At 49.9% G+C, this 17,675-nt stretch overlaps 2 protein-coding genes across 2 annotated transcripts in view; one reads left to right on the forward strand and one right to left on the reverse strand.

Moving 5' to 3' along the window:
• Nucleotides 1-9,627: 9,627 nt before the first annotated feature.
• Nucleotides 9,628-17,675, reverse strand: part of SIFR (SIFamide receptor) — a 56,681-nt gene continuing 48,633 nt past the window's right edge. Inside the window, exon 3 of the mRNA XM_011151179.2 lies at nucleotides 9,628-11,295. Coding sequence (XP_011149481.1) covers nucleotides 10,497-11,295 — 799 coding nt within the window. The 3' untranslated portion in view covers nucleotides 9,628-10,496. The remainder of the gene's footprint in view (nucleotides 11,296-17,675) is intronic.
• On the forward strand, nucleotides 12,929-15,566 carry LOC112588746 (tetra-peptide repeat homeobox protein 1-like). Its single transcript, XM_025299515.1, has 2 exons — nucleotides 12,929-13,553; nucleotides 14,986-15,566. Exons 1-2 carry the CDS (start codon nucleotides 13,542-13,544, stop codon nucleotides 15,394-15,396), a joined length of 423 nt encoding a protein of 140 aa, XP_025155300.1. The 5' UTR covers nucleotides 12,929-13,541; the 3' UTR covers nucleotides 15,397-15,566.

Genomic DNA, 17,675 nt, shown 5'->3' on the forward strand with positions numbered 1-17,675 from the left:
CTCTCTCTCTCTCTCTCTCTCTCTCTCTCTCTCTCTCTCTCCCTCCTCGAGCGCCGGAGAGAAAAATTCATGGCCGTTGGTCGCTTCGCAGCGATGTTGAGGAAAAAGTTATACGGGCGATACGAAGGGTGTCTAAATTGCTTGGAAGTCTCTCACCTCGCAGTGCATTGGCGACTTTTGAGGTAAGAAATGGTAACTCATTAGAGGAAATCCATTTACGTGTCGAAGCGTGAGTTCTAAAGTTGATTTTGCAGCGTGCGGCGACTCTCCTCCGGCGCGTCGTGGCGGCCAAAGAGGATTCCCGCTCGAAATATGATTCGTGCAAACTATGTTTCACGCGCGCTCAAGAATTCTGATTCTTATTTCCCGGGCATGCAATTTTCGGTCCATTTTACTGATACTACGGTATCAAGCACGCGCGCGCGCAGCGGAGGAGAAACGGTATTTATTTCGGCGTTTATTGCGAGCAAAAGAAATTTACACGACTTTCGCGCCTCGCCGACGTCGCAATGCTCACTATGGCCGCAATAAGGGAGCGGGGAAGTTTAATTAAGAGGGCCGCGCGATGTTCAGGCTTAACGAATCGTTTAGCGGCCACGACACACACACACACACACACACACACACACATAGAGCATACGGTAGAGGTATTTTATTGTATTATATTTTCAATATCTTTTTTGAGAAAATACGTATACTTATACTCGCAACTCGGTACACTTCAGCTACGTGGGGACGCGCGATTCGGCGTCACCACGGCCGTCCGCTGCGAAGATACGTCGAGCGTGTGAGGAATAAAGTTTTATTGCTACTTCGAACAAGTGGACAAGGGAAAACGCGGTGCGCGCCCGCAGCGCTGGCCGCGAGGTAACGCCGAATCGATGGCTCTTCACGTTGTTTTTCACATACGGTCTATGTATAATATGTATATGTATACTCAAAACATACAACAAACGAGGACTATCTCTTACTCGTGGTACTTACGTATTCGGCTTAACGTTACGTTATTAATCTTTTTCTTCTTCTTCTTCTTCCTCCTCCGTTTTTTTCTTCTTTTCATTTATTTATCTTCGTCGGTGTGAGTAAAGGGGAGCGGGGAGGCATTCGACATCGGTAATATCTTCGATTGGTACATTACATACATTTACATTCTCCGGTACGACGCTAAACACTTATCGACTTCGTTTGCAATCGTTTTCCTTACCTAGTATGTTTCTATTATTTCATTGTTATACAGATAACGCTGCTTATCCATATAACGCATAACCGTGAAAGCAAAGTAACGAGAACCGAAGGATGGACGTGTGTGTGTGTGTTTTCGATGTTTTGCGCAGCTAAAAAGATTTAATATCTCAGGATGTTCCATCGTACCAAAAGCGAAAGAAAAAAAAAGGGTGATAGGGAGGGGAATAAAAAGGGGGGAGAGGGGGAGAAGGAAAAGCTTCGATCGAATCGATGTTTGATGCTTCGGCAACGTGTGAAACGAAAATGTTAATCTGCAGCAGTGACGGCGAGTGTGTACGTGCATGAATCTGTGCAAATTTTCGGAAGCGGTGTCGTCTCTCTCTCTCTCTCTCTCTCTCTCTCTCTCTCTCTGCAGCGTGGCGTTACGTCATTAAGGGGACTGGAGGGTCAGATTGCTGAAAAATTATGCTTGTTTTTGATAATATTTTGTGACGAACTGAATAAATGTGCAAGAATGAAAATTTTTGGTATAGTTATACAACATATGAAGAGTAGAAAAATTTCGTTTATTAACAAATACTCGTATAAATATACGATATATATAGCTGAAATATACTCTTCTTTTTTTTTCAAGTTCTCGTTTTTGCAGTAATATCTCGGCTCTCGGTGGTCCGATCAGAGCGAATTTTAGCTAGAAATCTTGAGGAGGCTTATCATTATCCGGTGAACCACTAGAAAAAAAATCGAATAAAATAAACAAAATGACAGCTATTATTAGGAAAAAATGCAAATTTTTCAATTCTTTTACAAAAAAATATTATCTCGAAATGAAATATTTTGACGGAGTTGTCCGTGGTTCACCTGAGAGCCACATGAACAAATATTTTTGCTTTAAAATTTCAAATCGATACGAAGCTCAGTTTCGGAGAAATCACTGCAAAACGTTGAACAATAAAATTTCGAGAAAAACGCGTTTAAAATTTAAGTGGACATATATTTATATGAGTATTTGTTTAAGAACAAAATGTTTCTACTCTTTATATATTATATAAATATATGTAAAATTTTCATTCTTGCACATTTATTCAGTTCGTCACAAAATCATGATCAAAAACAAGCACGATTTTTCAGTAATCTGACCAGTCCCCTTAAGTCGATGCGAACGGTTCGTTGTTCTTCTATTGAGTCTATTTCAAGAGAACTGAGCAAATCAAATTCTCGTTCCTCTTTTTCCGAGAAAGAAAAAAAAATCGAGGAGCTTCCCTCCATGTGGAGAGAAAGCATCGAACGACCGCGAGAAAAAAAGATCGATCTTATTTGCATTTGACAAAAACGCTAAACCGTATCAGATACGCATTTCGCAGCGACTTAATAATTCGCAGACGTGAGAAAGAGAGAAAGAGAAAGGGTGAGAGGGAAAGAGGGGGGGGGAGAGAGAGAGAGAGAGAGAGAGAGAGAGAGAGAGAGAGAGAGAGAGAGCCGCGTGAGAGATATTGTGGTGCTTTTATACAGGGTGGCCCATGTAAAGCGTTACAAATCCATAACTTTAAAAATATTTATCAAATCAAAAAATTGTTCATAAGGAAGTTTCCTGTATTCGAGAGACCTCTCTAACTACATAAACGTAAAGTCGCCCCCGCTTCCCCTTTAAGGGGGGACGGGGGTAACTGCATAATTTTATTTTATTATTAGCGATTTCATTCATGATTGACATAAAGTTGCGTTCGTGATACAACAAAAACAAAAAAGACCTTAGAGTACATACTTGATATTAACCAAAAGAAACATAAATAAACACATTTATCGGGAAACGTAAATACAGATCATAGACCCGTTCCCTGATAAATATGTTTCTTTTGGTTAACATCAAATATGTACTTTAAGATCTTTTCTGCTTTTGTTGTATCGCGCACGCAACTTTGTGTCAATGGAGTTGAATCGTGAATGAAATCGCTAAAGGTTTAAATGCTTATAACTTTTGCTAGAAGCATTTTCCAAACAAATGTTTCAGATAAAATTTACTTGTTTTTTCCCGTAAAATCCAAATATGCAACATTTTATAGGGGATTCCATTTAAAATCATCAAGTTACCCCCTTAAAGGAGAAGCGGGGATGACTTTACGTTTATGTAGTTAGAGAGACCTCTCGAATACATTCGACTTTCTTATGAACAATTTTTTAATTTGATAAATATTTTTAAAGTTATGGACTTGTAACACTTTACGTGGGCCACCCTGTACATGCCGGGGGCGCAAAAAAGGTACGCGTGTTACGTATGTATAAAACCGTCTTCATCTCGCAGCTACGAGCTAACAGACGTGCACTTCCGATATATCTCGACGTGAAAATCTCGTCTACGCTCAGCAACAGGCTCGGCCAGTGTACCGCCAAACAAACAAACACGCACGCACGGCTATCACACACGCACGCAATCATCTCGCTAATAACGCGCTCGTAATTACGTTCTATTAATTAAACGCCTAACTCGCAAGCGGCGCATATTACGATGTAAGAATAATAACCGGGGAGTGTGTATCCTGCGCACGATTATAAAAATTGTATAACGGAACGCGCCGCGCGCGCCGCACTTGCGCGCGCCTATTGCGAGAAAACCGTGCTTCGCGCATTATATCGCGCCTTCACTCGCGTATCTCACGCGCTTATCAGAAAAATCAGGCTTACGACGACGGATTAACCTTTAAGCGTCGGCTTCGGATCCCCGTGTGTGGATCGCGGACACTCGGATATATTAATTCCTCGCGGGAATTAATTTTAGACGGTATCTTCGCTCGCCTCGATGCGTCTCGTAAACTATTCACGACACGTCGATCAGCACGCTTCGTATAAAAGATTTCTGATAAAAGTAATGGAACTCCTCGACAGTCAGGGACGGGCGCGCCGATCGAAAGAGGTTTCGCGTCGACGGAGTGTATTCGTCATTCGAATACTCTCCGTGACGTGTCCCGCCCTTCTCCGCTAGTAGTATCTTGGAAAAAAGAAATACATGTACATACATGTACGTTTCTCTCTCATCGAAGCGATGTCCTACCTTCGAATTATCGCCACTGCAGTCCGCTATCGCAGTCCTTTCACCGTGAATCATTTGCGTGAAATGTTTTCCGATATCTCGCGGACGGAGAGGAAAGTGAGAGAGAGAGAGAGAGAGAGGGAGAGAGAGAGAGAGAGAGAGAGAGAGAGAGAGAGAGAGAGAGAGAGAGAGAGAGGGAGAAGGAGAGAGAGAGAGAGAGAGAGAGAGAGAGAGAGAGAGAGAGAGAGAGAGGGAGAAGGAGAGAGAGAGGGAGTGAGAGAGAGAGAGAGAGAGAGAGAGAGAGAGAGAGAGGGAGGAGCCAACGGGACACATCGAGAGAAGTTACCCTCTCTAGCTTACCTCGCTACACAACTTTTGGCCACAACTGAAAATCGCTCTGATCTCTCTCGTCACTTATAAAATTTCTTCGTAATATATATGTACACACACATACGCGGGATATAAGGCGTGGACCATTCGAATAATTGAATGTTACTCTTCAAATCGCGGAAAGTATCCATATTCACGCTGAACGCTCGAGTAATGCAAGGCGATTAACGACGCATTTCAAATAGTGTATTGCGAGACAAGTGGATATGTAAAAAAGATTAGATCTCGAGACCTACAAGTCTAAAATTAAAGTTTTACAAAAGGGGCCTCTACGCGCGTTCTTAGGAAAAAGTTTTTTTCTTCTTTTTTTCTTTGCTTTTCTCCCCCTCAGAGATTTTTATCCTAATCCAAAGTATTCAATTGTAGCGGATATTCAGATACTTGAGCGACGCTAATAATATACAAATGTTTAAATCGTACTCGATGACGCTGACCGGAGTTATTGTGCTCTTTGAAGATTCGATTATGCAAAAGTCGCCGTTCGATTCCAGGCCTGATGCAAAGTTCCGCCAACTGTCATCCCCACGAAAGAAACTTTCGAAGAGCCGGACGTTTTGCTACTTATTATTTCCATACAAAAACTGTGTGTTGGTAAAAATTGAAGAAAATATATGTATAGAATAGCGTTTCCTCTATCGGATAACCTATCCTATCGGTGTTGTCTAAAAAAGCCGATCTTGAGCCCTTAAAACCCTTAAGATTATCGCCGTCACCTAGGCGACTAGGGTATCTCAGAAGTTCCAAAGCTGGAACTTTCATGTGGATGACAGTCCAAAGTCTGAATTTTATATCATATCGTATCACATGCAGACCCGCTTTAGACGATCTCCGGATCCTCTGCCTCTGCAATTCCGCGCGTTGTGCAACGCGGAAGACGCTCGATCAGCAATTAGCGTTGCGCTCGCGATTCGGGCAGAGCCGCGCGCGCGCGCGAGCCGTTGTTTCTTTCCGGGACGAGAGTGAATCGCGCCGGGCGTCTACGAATCTCCGGCTTTTCTGTGCTTCTTTTGCGTTACATGCGCGCAGCGCATCGTCATGAATGTCGTATAAATCGTCTGAAACGGGTATCAGCGACGGGTATCTCTTCGTACAGTAAGCGTCCACGACGTTTAAAGATTAATCGGTGAGCAACCGCGGTGAGGAATCTCAGCGTAAATATTCGAGGAGAGTGCGTAACATATATACTTCCTTCTATACGACAAAATATATTTAACACACGCACACGCACGCACGCACACACGCACGCACGCACGCAGGCAGGCAGGCACACACACGCACACATACGCGCGCGGCAGTTACGTGTCCCAAAGGATGAAATGCTCACAACGAAAAACGTCGGGCTCGCTATTATTACTCTCGATACGCTCGCCGAGATACGCTTCGATTTCGAGCGCTCAATTGTCGGATATCGTGGCTGTGAACGTGAAAGTGGTCGTAGTATATGTGGTGTAGTGTGGAAACCGATTGCCAAGTAGAAACATCGTTATGATTTAAGCTCGCAGTATCTTGTAACGCAGTTTTACGAGTTCGACAAAACTCTCTGACAGACGCCAGCGATATTTCTCCCGACTTACGTGTCTCTCACATGCGAATATTCGAGGATTACTCGATATTAAATTCGTCATCGTGTGGAAGCATAATCTTTAACAACGAGGACTCGCCCTTTTATCGCGGTGGACGCGAGATCACGGCTCTCCGAGCGCCGTATTTATTACGTGATAACAACGTGATAAGATCCGCTACGTGTACCGGCGACAAAACACGAACGAGCACAAATCGCGGCCGTGGGGGGATTCTCGTGTGATCGCATCACGACTCGAGCAGAGATGACATTTCCGACACGTGTGTGCATTCGGATCAAATGTATCAAATATTCCAATGTAAAGTTATACAACGCATCATTTGTTACTTTATTCAGATATTCACGGATAGTTTGTACGTCGGGTCAATCAGAAACATGTGACGAATTCAACAAATGTACGAACACAGCGGCGTGAATTCCAAGATGACTGCAGCGGATACAAGTGAGAATTCAACTCGGAAATGCTCCAAGTACTCGTTCTACTTGACCGTTTCCCTCGTCTCGATTCGAGTGTCTCGAATCTCAACATCGAACGTTTCAGCATCTCTCGAACATACAATCGAATACACAAGGATCACCGCGAACGTTTCTCACGCTCTTATTCGACGTGCTTATTTCGGCCCTTCGCACTTATCTAATTTACAAACGCAACGAACTCGGCTCTAAAAGCTGTTACATAGTTAACGACAAGACGCCTATCAGCTCTCAGTTAGCGGCGACTTGTTCTCGGATTGTCACGAGACGCAGCCCCGAGAGAAGTCAGTCGCGAGGACACGCTCGTCATTGAACAGTCTCGCGCAGCGTAATTCTCTAAACTAAAGCCCCTAAAAGTTACAAAAGCCCGCTAAGATCTGTGCGTACAAAATGTACACCGCGACGGCAAGATCGATAACGGCAAGTAGCCCATTAACGATCCGCAATATAATGGAGATCCTCGATGGGGGACGAGATGATATATGCATGTGTGTACGCGTGTCTGTGTGTGTATATGCAATAACAATGTGTAGCGGTAGTAGATATATAGATGTATAATATGTACATATACAGACACACAGCGGGTAGACTTGCGCTTATCTTTTTTATGTATGTATATGTGTACGTTACGTACATGTGTTGCGATATTCACGCTCGATCACTGCTTACGCTTACGCGATCTCGGCATTCCGCGAATGCGCAAGTATACACACACACACACACAGAGTTGCAGCTCGCGATTGTAGCCGGGAATCGAGATCGATATAATTCCGGTGCGTTCAATTGCCGATCGCTGCAGGCACTCGCAGTGGACTCGTTAATCTCACGCTAACTGTCGTGGAAATAAACGCGGAAATGGAAATGATCTCGTGCGCCCCACGACGTCCCTCGAAATTTCAATCCGACAAATCGCATCGGTTTCTCGAGCCCCGCCCGAGCGCGAGCATCTCGAAGAGAGAACACAAATTCCTTTGAAATGAGGCGTCAAGAAGGTACAACGACTCCCGAGAGAGAGAGAGAGAGAGAGAGAGAGAGAGAGAGAGAGAGAGAGACTTGAAGGAAGAAAGCTCAGATCTGAGAAAAAGTTCCGTTCGCGAACAAGAGAATTATTACACGTGAGCGACGATGCGTGTCTCTCACCTCGAGAATCGGAGAAAATTTAATCGGACGACTTCTTACATTCTCATTCGAAGAAAAATTTACTCGAGTAACGCCTGGCTCTCTCCTCCGCTCGTCAGTCCGTCATTTTTTACCTCGCCACCTTAGTATCATCGTCATCATCATCATCATCATCACCATCACACCTAATCACCACCGCGAGGGTGACCGTGTCGCGCCACGGATAGATATGATAATCGGGATCTAACCCCGGCCGCCTTATAATAATTCATACGTCTTCGTTACACCTACGCTTACGACTCTCGCCTCTCGCCTCTCTCATATAAAAACCTTACGAAAATAATTGCTCTATCGTAAAACCCGACATTTCGCTCGCGGCATTACGACGCTACCGCCATACTTTTTACAGCTATAAAGATTCAAAGTAATCCCGCTCTTTACCGGCGGGGACAAAACCGCACCACCTGTTCTAAACCTCTAAAGCCGATTCATCGGTCCTTAAAATGTAACGGGTGGCTGATACAACTGCTCGATATACCGCTATTGCGTTACGACGACGCGCGCGGAAATCGCGCGGGCACGTGGTCCCGTCGGACCACGTGCGTCAATGGACAAAATGCGCTCTTGCTTTGTCGCCGAAAGAACGGCGACCGGTCGCGATAAACGTCGCGGCTTCTCAGAAAATTATCGCGAATACCGTACATCCATCCGGGCAAATTTCACTCCGCGCGACGGACAATCGCACCCGAGAAGATCCCGCGATCCCGCGAGAAACGAGCGCGTTATCGAACTCCCTCTCAATGACTTGCGGGTAAAGCGAGGCTGCAAGAGGCGTCTGAGAAACGTCTGGAGAACGTCCGCTCTGACCCGAATGAGCCCCGAACGCACTGATGTCTAGCCCCCTTCCCTCCCCTAAATGTACGAGAGCTGCGTTCAAAGTGAAACGATTAAGGAAACGACGATTGTGCAGCTTGAGTGTGATTTAATAAATTTTACATCAACTTCTTTATTATATATTTTCAACAGCACGGCGTTGCGCTCGAGCTTCAATTACGAGTTACATGACATGTGAGTGTTAGCCCGTCGGGATTAAAGAACGAACTACCCTTGAGGTCCTCCGGGCGCTTCCGCGACGTTCCTTGTGACACGACATGATCCTGACGCGTGATCTTAAGTACACACAGTGACTTGCTCGTCCGCATACGGAGGTAGTGTTTGCAAGGATTCGATTATCCATTATCGCACCGCGCATATCACACAATCACAAACACACACACACACACATACACACACACACATATGCACGCTGACAAAACAACGTCTTCCGAATTCCCTCCGTTCAAGGCTCTCGGCGTCCAAAAACGCTTGCAGGACAAAAGGTTTGAAAGATCGCGAAGGATGCCCGGGAGAATAACGTGACGATGAGTCGCGAACTCGCAACCTTGCGCGGTAGCCACCCTTTTCGCTGAAAGCGCGCCTTTTGATCGGAATTTCGAGTTGAAAAATAAATCGCCCAACTCTATACAGCCAGAGTCTGTATCTTCAGGCTCAAAGGAGGAGCGATCAGTTCAAGGTTCGATCTCGAAATGCCAACTGTCCGACCCGCTCGAAGTGGCCGTCTAGCTATTTTCAACTTGCGAAATCTATTATTCTTCCGTCACATCCACCGTCATCATCGTCGGTCTGTCCGACCGACGAGGCGCATCACGCCGAGTGCTGCACGCCTCCACTTTCGCCCTCTTAATTACGCAACCGCTTCGCCGAAGCGCCGAGTGTCGCGCGCGCGAGACTAATTGTCACCACCGTCTCTCTCTCTCTCTCTCTCTCTCTCTCTCTCTCTCTCTCTCTCTCTCTCTCTCTTTCTCTCTCTCTCTCTCTCTCTCTCTCTCTCTCGTCCGTGACGGACGGAAGAGAGCCGCGACGTTGTCTATCGTTGTCGAGGGACAACGACTCGAAGCGCAGCTCCGCCCGCCCGAGCTGGCGCGATACAGTCATCGCCGCTCCCGCGCTAATTACATACTCGACACGCGAGGAGAATACGCGCGATCGCGCGCGGGGCGAACTCGTACGTTACATTTAATTGGTACACTCAACTAGATCTACCGTCCGTTGGAGCGTGCGCTCGAAACGGCGGACATACAAATATCTCGACATGTAGGACAAATCCCAGAAGAAGGGCCTCGTTCAAGCGTCATTTCGCGTCCCTCGCGTCTCCCCTTCCGGACGAAGAACGATCGCGCGCGCCCACAAAAGCAGCGAGATCCTCTCTTAACAACTAGAGTATGTTACATGTGTACGTAGTGGCTACATTGTGACAAAATCCAGACAGCGATGTCTTCGGTAACGACAATGAAAGGACGACGCTCCGCGTCCCGTGTGGTCTGATTTTCGGGGGAGGATCTTCCTGAGAACCCTCGGTCCCCCTCCCCCCCTTCCCCTTCCCGTTCGCTCATTCGCCAAGATTTTTTCCCCTCGTTCGCTCGCTCGTTCGCTTCCCGTCTTCGCGACTTCCGACCCGAGTAACAATCGTGGCGATCATCCCGCGGATGACCCGGAAATCTCGGACCGGCGGACTCTTGTCGGCCAGACTTGGTGCCGGCCGCAAAGGAGGACCACCGCACCACGGTGGTCCTCTTCCAGTTTGATCGGCCGGTTTACGGTTAAAGTGTGATGAAAACGAGGCCGCTTCAGGGCGCCCTCGGCTCAGGCGAACCGCGATTACACGCCGGTGTGGTTGAATATATAAGAGACGTTGCTGTCTTGATGGACCGGCGGCCCGTGCCAGGCGCGTCTCGTCGACGAGTTATTGTTGTTATTATTGTTGTTGTTGTTGTTAACGTAGTACGAGGACTTGCGCATGCTCGTCGAGGAGGACATCATCGCGACGGTCTCGTAGTACCTGAGCTTGCCGCAGCACCGGCCGCTCTTGAGGATGGCGATGAAGCCGCGCCGGTACTTCTTGTTGAAGAAGGCATAGAGGATCGGGTTGATGCAGGAGTTGCTGGCGCCCAGCCACTGGGCGATCGGCGTGGCGATCGGCAGGATCTCGTCCTCGCGCTCGGCCACGTCGCCGCCCAGCTTGATCACCGCGAAGATCACGTAGAGCGGCAACCACGAGAGCACGAAGAGTATCACGACCACCACCAGCATCTTCACCACCTTCACCTTCGATTTCTGCTGTATCCTCTCCATCTGGGCGTCTTTCGTATCGGTGGGTATGTGCCTGCGCCACACCTTTATCCAAATGAGGATGTAGCAAAGGGATATGAGGATCATCGGCAGTACGTAGCAGAGCGTCAGGTTGCCAATCAGGAAGAACAACGAGCCGTCTTCGGGGTGCGGCCACGTCTCCAGGCAGAGACGCAGGTCTGGCTCGTCCTCGTAGATCGCGACCAGGTCGAAGAACAGGAGCCACGGCGACGTCATCGTCAAAGCGATGAACCAGATCACGACGATCATCATGCGTGCCCGCCGTTTCGTGATCTGACACTTTAGCGGCCACCAGATCGCCAGGAACCTGAAACGCAAACGGATGAATCGTTGGTAAAAGGTGTAGAGGAGATCATTTTAGGATTTTCGAAATCGATTCAACCGGAATGTGCGCCACAATTCCCACAATTCAAGCGTACAACAGTAAAATAGCAATAAAGTTTGATGTAACACAATTTTCTGCAGGGTTAACGATCGAGTCGATCACGAAACGTTCGTCTCGTCTCAACCTCTCAGGATGAGATTTCCAAGTTGACGAAAAGAAGCTTTGTTGCAGCGAATCTTTCCATCGAAGATCGCTGAAGAACGTCACATTCTCAGAAACATACGAACTCGAGGCAAGTCCGCGAGAGATCTTCCCCATCGCGAAGAGGAGGGCGCAAGAGGAGGCGAGGAGACTCAACGGGCGAACGACAGGCTCTCTACGACTCGTAACCAACTTGTTCGTCGCAGCTCGCAGACCGCAGCGTGCGCGGGAAATATTCGCAAATTAGATAACCGTCTGATTTATTGTAGCATTTGACGAAGAATGCAGAACGGCCGTTTTACAGGCAAAGACAGGTTCGCGACGCCCACACCCCGCCGCGCGAGAAATTGCGGTCTTCCACGCATACGGCGGCTGTATGAAACTGTCGACGAAATATTCCACTCGCTCTTTCGAAAGACACTCGCGCGCCCGTTACGCTCCGGCGGACACGCCACCGGCTGAATCGGGCGAGAGAATAGACACGCGGGGAACACCTTTTATGCGACGCGAGTTCTCGAGTTCTCGAGAACGCGCCGTGTTCCTCTTTGGAGCGAGAGCGTGACTCTGCGAACCACGTGGGAGGAGCCCGTCCGAGCTCGGAATTTTTAGCTGGTCGAGCAAGTCGCGCGGCTCGAATCTCGAATCGTGCAACTTGTTTACGGAGCCGGTGTCAAAGCCGGACTCGTGAGCGCAGAGAGACAGGGAGAAAAAGCGAGAAGAGGCGAGTGGCACATGAGGGGTGACTAGGCGAGAGGAGGGGAGAGAGACAGAGAGAGAGAGAGAGAGAGAGAAAGAGAGAGAGAGAGAGAGAGAGAGAGAGAGAGGACGGGCTAATTATTCAGTAAATTCCCGAGTGCCCACGCAGATCGCGCTCGCTCGCAGGCGGGGGCGCGGAGTAAAAAGCTGTATAAATCGTCTTGAAGCAGTAGCGAGAGGCGAACCATCAATCACGACGACGGCGGCGGCGGTGACGACGTCGCGCAGTGTTGTGAAACGGAAAGAGAGAGAGAGAGAGAGAGAGAGAGAGACGCTTCCTCCGTGGAGGCTTATTAATTTCGATCAAGCGCGCTCTCGAATCCGCAACAAATGAACATAGCCGCGGATGAAGGATCCATTCGTCGTCGCTCACGGATAAATCTCCACGAACTCCTTCGTTATTTCCAGCTGGTCGCTCGAAAGGAAATCCTCGAGTCGGACTCGCCGAGACACGGTCGCGAAGCCCGGCGAAGAAGTGCGCAAAAAGGACTCTCCTCCTGCTCATTAATTAAACAGCCCCGGACGGCGCCCATCGTCGACGCGGAAAACGTCGAACGCTTTCTCACCCGACGATCGTTCCCCATCCCCAGCTCCCGTCTTATCTCACGGATTCCGAACGGTGGGGATTCCGGATTCATTAAGCCATTCGTCGCGCTTCGTGTCCGCGGATTTTTGCCGCGCGATTACGCGAGCGCGCGCTACCCTTCCCCCCTGTTATCGGCGTCGTTTTCGTCGCCATTGTCGCCGTCGTCGCCGCCGCCGCCGCCGCCGCTGTCCTTCGGCACGATGAATAAAGTTTAAACGCTGTCGCCGTCGGCGCTCTCGGCTCTGACCTTCCATAAATCAACGCGGCCGATACCGATCTACGGGCGTTCTCACGGAGCGCTTCCGAGCGCCGCGGCGGTGGTACACGTGTATGCGGCACTTATCATGATAATAGCATGCGTACACATACGCACACACGCACGCACGCACGCGTGTGTATGTATAATGCGCGACGAGCCGGCTCCTCTGAGCGCGCGTCGTCGCACCGGCGAGGATGAGTCGCTGGAGCCCGGAAAAATCGCGGAAATCTGCCTCCGCCAAGGCCAATGATGGGCCGCGCAGTGGGGCGAAACAGCACAATGAGATATTCGCGATGATGATGCCGACACGTGTAGGGTATATAAAGGGATCGATTTCCCTGCTGGCCGCTACTGAGCCAGAGTGCCGATCTGGTCTGCATTGTCCGCCGCGCGTTCGCTAACGGGAAAGCTGATAAAACGTTTAACATGTTCAAGCTGGCAAGTATCGTCCGTCGTACGCTGCGAGGATTGCCGCTCGGCGATTCGTACGCTTGTGCTGCGCACGTGTGTGTGTGTGTGTGTGTGTGCGTGTGCGCACGTCCGATTTAGTTCCGGTCGGGGAACACTTCCGCGACGTTAATCCTTAAGCATCGCCGACGGTATGCCGGCGGCCCGTGCAAAGTTCTCGCGCGAATTTACGACGATGCGCCGTTGCGAGCGTTGTCACGAGGCGAATCGGATATTATTAACGTCGGGACACGTTACGATAAACAATAGGACACTTTTTTCGCGCGCGTATACGGCTGTTCGCGATGTGATAATTGCCTGTCGCGCGCACCCTGCGCCGGCACTAACGTTACAAGAGTGCGTCGACCCCGAGGGCCGGTGTGACTTTTGCCTCCTCTCTTTTTTTTCCTTTTTTTTTTTTTTTTGATAAACGCGTTTGTGCGCATATGGTAGATACGTTTGCGCTCGGTTTCGCCCGCTCAGAGTGCGATAAAACACTTGGACTCGAGCAAACAAACGCGATTCGATCAATCAGCGCTGTATAAACCCTTCGTCGGAATGATTACACTGAGTGAGAGTAAAGGTTACCGCGAAACAACAACGATGGATGCACACCACCGTCCATTAATCTCGATGTACTCGCAGAAGAAGATACCACGTGTTCAACGAGCGGAATCACGGAAGTCTAAGAAAAAATTGCGAAGAGAGACGAAGGGGACCTCGTTAATTAAAAATGAAGCTGCGCGGTGTTCCGTCCCTCGAGGAGCAATTTGAGCGAAACGTCCGCTTAAAAGTAGAAAAGGAAGGGAAATGTGACGACAGCGCGCAGAAAGACGAGAAAAAAGACTGCGGAGTGTATCGAAATTAATGGACGAAATTAATGGGAGTTTGGACAATGTCGCGATCGAAGCACAGCGCGGCGAGCGTCGGTCGTCGAAACTTTCGCGACGCGCGGATAATTGAAATACCATAAAAACACAACGACGTTATCGCCACGATAATGTGCATCGGGAAAGAGAAAGAAAGCGGCAGCGGATGAGAAGAAAAGGTGAGCGGCGGGGAGGTGGTGAATGAAAAAGATCGACGCTCGTTCTTGGCACGTGCCCGACCGCCTCGGGGTGATTAATTAGAGCGAGGTGATATCGAGTTGGCCGGTCTGCAAAAAGCGACCCGATCAGCCGTCGCTGGCGTCGGTGGCGAGGCTAAATGTTTCCCCGTCGGGGCTCTCTCTCTCTCTCTCTCTCTCTCTCTCTCTCGCTCTCGCTCTCTCTTCGGCGTATTCCCAATATCGTTCATAAGGCACATAAAAAGCGCATAGCCCAGGAAAGGAGCGAGCAAGAAGGAGAACGAGCCGGTCAGCCGTACGCCCAATTTCGCGACGCGCTTGCGACGCTCGACCCTCGACTCTCGATTTCTGCCGCAGATTCTCGTGATTGCCGCCGCAGTGGTCGCGGCCATGTGTGTGCCGACACCGGAGCCAGTACCAATCCCAGGACCCTCACCAAGGCCGCAACCAGGGCCGCTACCAGGGCCGTTACCAGGACCGCTACCAGGACCGCTACCAGGACCGCTACCAGGACCGCTACCAGGACCGCTGGCAGGACCGCTGGCAGGACCGCTGCCAGGACCGCTGGCAGGACCGCTGCCAGGACCGCTGCCAGGACCTGCGCCAGGCCCTCTACCGGGACCTCTCGGGGCGCCAGTGATAGGGCCCTATCCGGTGGTCTACCCGCCGGCCTACCTGAAGACTTACTATTACCCGGCGGCGGTTCCTGTGCCGTATTACGGCGGCGGCTACAAGTGGCTTCATCATGGCCCGCTCTACGTCTACTGACATCGATCCAGGATCTCCCGGGACACCAGAGAGACCGCCGGCACCGACACGAGTGTCTTCGCTTAGTACGGGGCTCGCCTCAACGCGCCAAATGATTCTGTACCGTGGAACGTCTTCCAAATAAAATATGCTCTTGTCGCAGACACCGCAGTGTGCTCGAACTACTACGGCGACGACGACGACAACGACGACCATTTTCTTCCCCCCCCCCTCCCACTGTCCTCCTCCCCCATCCCTCTGTCGCTTCAACCTCGTCGACGTCTCGGGCGTTCGCTAATTTCGCCTCCGCGAGACAGGATCTCCCCGCGTCGGGGAGTTTGGCAAACTCCGCGTTATCGAGCGAGCCATCAATTCCGTACGTTTGTGTTACGGCGGAATTTATGAAACACAACACGCATTATACCGCATAATCGCGCCGTTCGCGGCCAGTAATTCCGCTCCCACCTATTATCTGTCAGCGATCCATTTACGTGGCGTGACACGTTGAATTTCGTGCTTCTCCCTCCCTCCTTCCATCTCTCTCTCTCTCTCTCTCTCTCTCTCTCTCTCTCTCTCTCTCTCTCTCTCTTCTCTCTCTCTCTCTCTCTCTCTCTTCTCTCTCTCTCTCTTCTCTCTCTCTCTTCTCTCTCTCTCTTCTCTCTCTCTCTTCTCTCTCTCTCTTCTCTCTCTCTCTTCTCTCTCTCTCTTCTCTCTCTCTCTCTCTCTCTCTCTCTCTCTCTCGCTCTCTTTGAGAAACGTATGCTACGTCCTGATAAATAACTCGAAACAAACGTAAGGGGCAGGTGTTGGAGCGTGAGAGTTTTGCGAATCGAATAGCTTCTTTCGAATGAAAGGAGAATCGCGTTCTTTTTATCAAGCGGCTGCTATAAAATCGCCAAGACGCGAGATAACTGCGTTTCACGGCTGCAACGATTCCCTCGTTGTTCCGTTCAGCCGGGAGTCTCGGTTACCTCGTTTAACCTTACACGCGATAAGTGATTTCGGGGCATCCAGTTTCGGCCGATAATGAGTTAAGGCTGAAACTTCGTGTTCAAGTTGATACGAATCTGCAGGAAGTCGTGAAAATTCACCTTATCCAGCGTGCAAGACGTATATGGAGCGCGAGTTAGCATACTAATGCGCCAGCATACAGGACACGCTCGCCTGATAAAGGATATTACGGCGACAAAGCACAACCGTATCAGAGACGACTCCATTACTATTATCCCCTGAAGTTTATTTTAGGGAAGAGAGAGAAAGCAACGTGATAACGTATTTCACGCGATATGATCGCGCGATGTAACGGTTGCCAGTTTACACGCTCCGCCGGAGAGAGTGCACCTGCATTTTACATTATCATGGAAAATGCAGGCACGTCGCGGATATTTTTGCGCAGTTGGAGCGCGCAGTTGGATGAGCGCAAGCAATTCCCGTCCAACATCCCCTTTCGCGCTCGCGAGCTCGCGAGCAGCGAGAGGCAAGGGCGAAAGGCGGGGGGAAACAAGCCGAGTCCTTCGGGGGCGGATCATTCACTCTTCGATTGAATTTCCCCCGCCTTTTCTCCGCTGGCGAGAGATATGACGAGTATCACTTATCGAAACGTGTTGTCGACGCGCGCGTCTCCGAAATTTCACGATTGCGAGAACTCTGATCACGGAGTCTCGGGGTCTTTCTCGCGAATCACGAGAAGGACTTATCGCAGATGCGTGCGATACGCGAGCGAAACGTACCGTGACGCCGGGCGACGTGCGGTCGTCGGGATTTATCGCCCGGTGGCGGAGAAGGCGGAATAGAGGGCGAATTCCAGTGGGAGGAATCGTGGTGAAGCCACGGGCGACTTCGCGCCACCAGCTCCGCCGCTAATTTAGCAGCGGCTCTCGCGTCGATTAGACGCGAAGTCGTAAAACGCACAGGCGCGCCTCTTCGCGCAACTTCCTCCTCGTGTAACACACGTGCTTCGGCGCGAACGACACGCGGGGCGCCGTTCGACGCGCCAAATTCGCGATATCGCCGGAGATGAAGGCGGCTGATGAAGAGAACGCGCGCGCGCGTAACGGGGCGGACGTCTCGCCGGCTGAAAACACTTTGAAGACCCGCGGGGGCGGCGGCAGGATGATCATTTCGGAAGTGATTCACGCAGACGCTCGTAAAACGGAGCTTGGCTCTCTCTCTCTCTCTCTCTCTCTCACACGGTGTTAGTCGCGGGATATCTGCGTGAAGGCGCACGTATGCGTGTGTACGCGCGATCGCGCATCTCGGCGTGTCTACGACGTGTATCTTTATCGGAGAATGACGGGAAA

Source organism: Harpegnathos saltator, unplaced genomic scaffold (genome assembly GCF_003227715.2).
Source record: "Harpegnathos saltator strain DR-91 unplaced genomic scaffold, Hsal_v8.6 scaffold283, whole genome shotgun sequence".
Classification (NCBI taxonomy): Eukaryota; Metazoa; Arthropoda; class Insecta; order Hymenoptera; family Formicidae; genus Harpegnathos; species Harpegnathos saltator.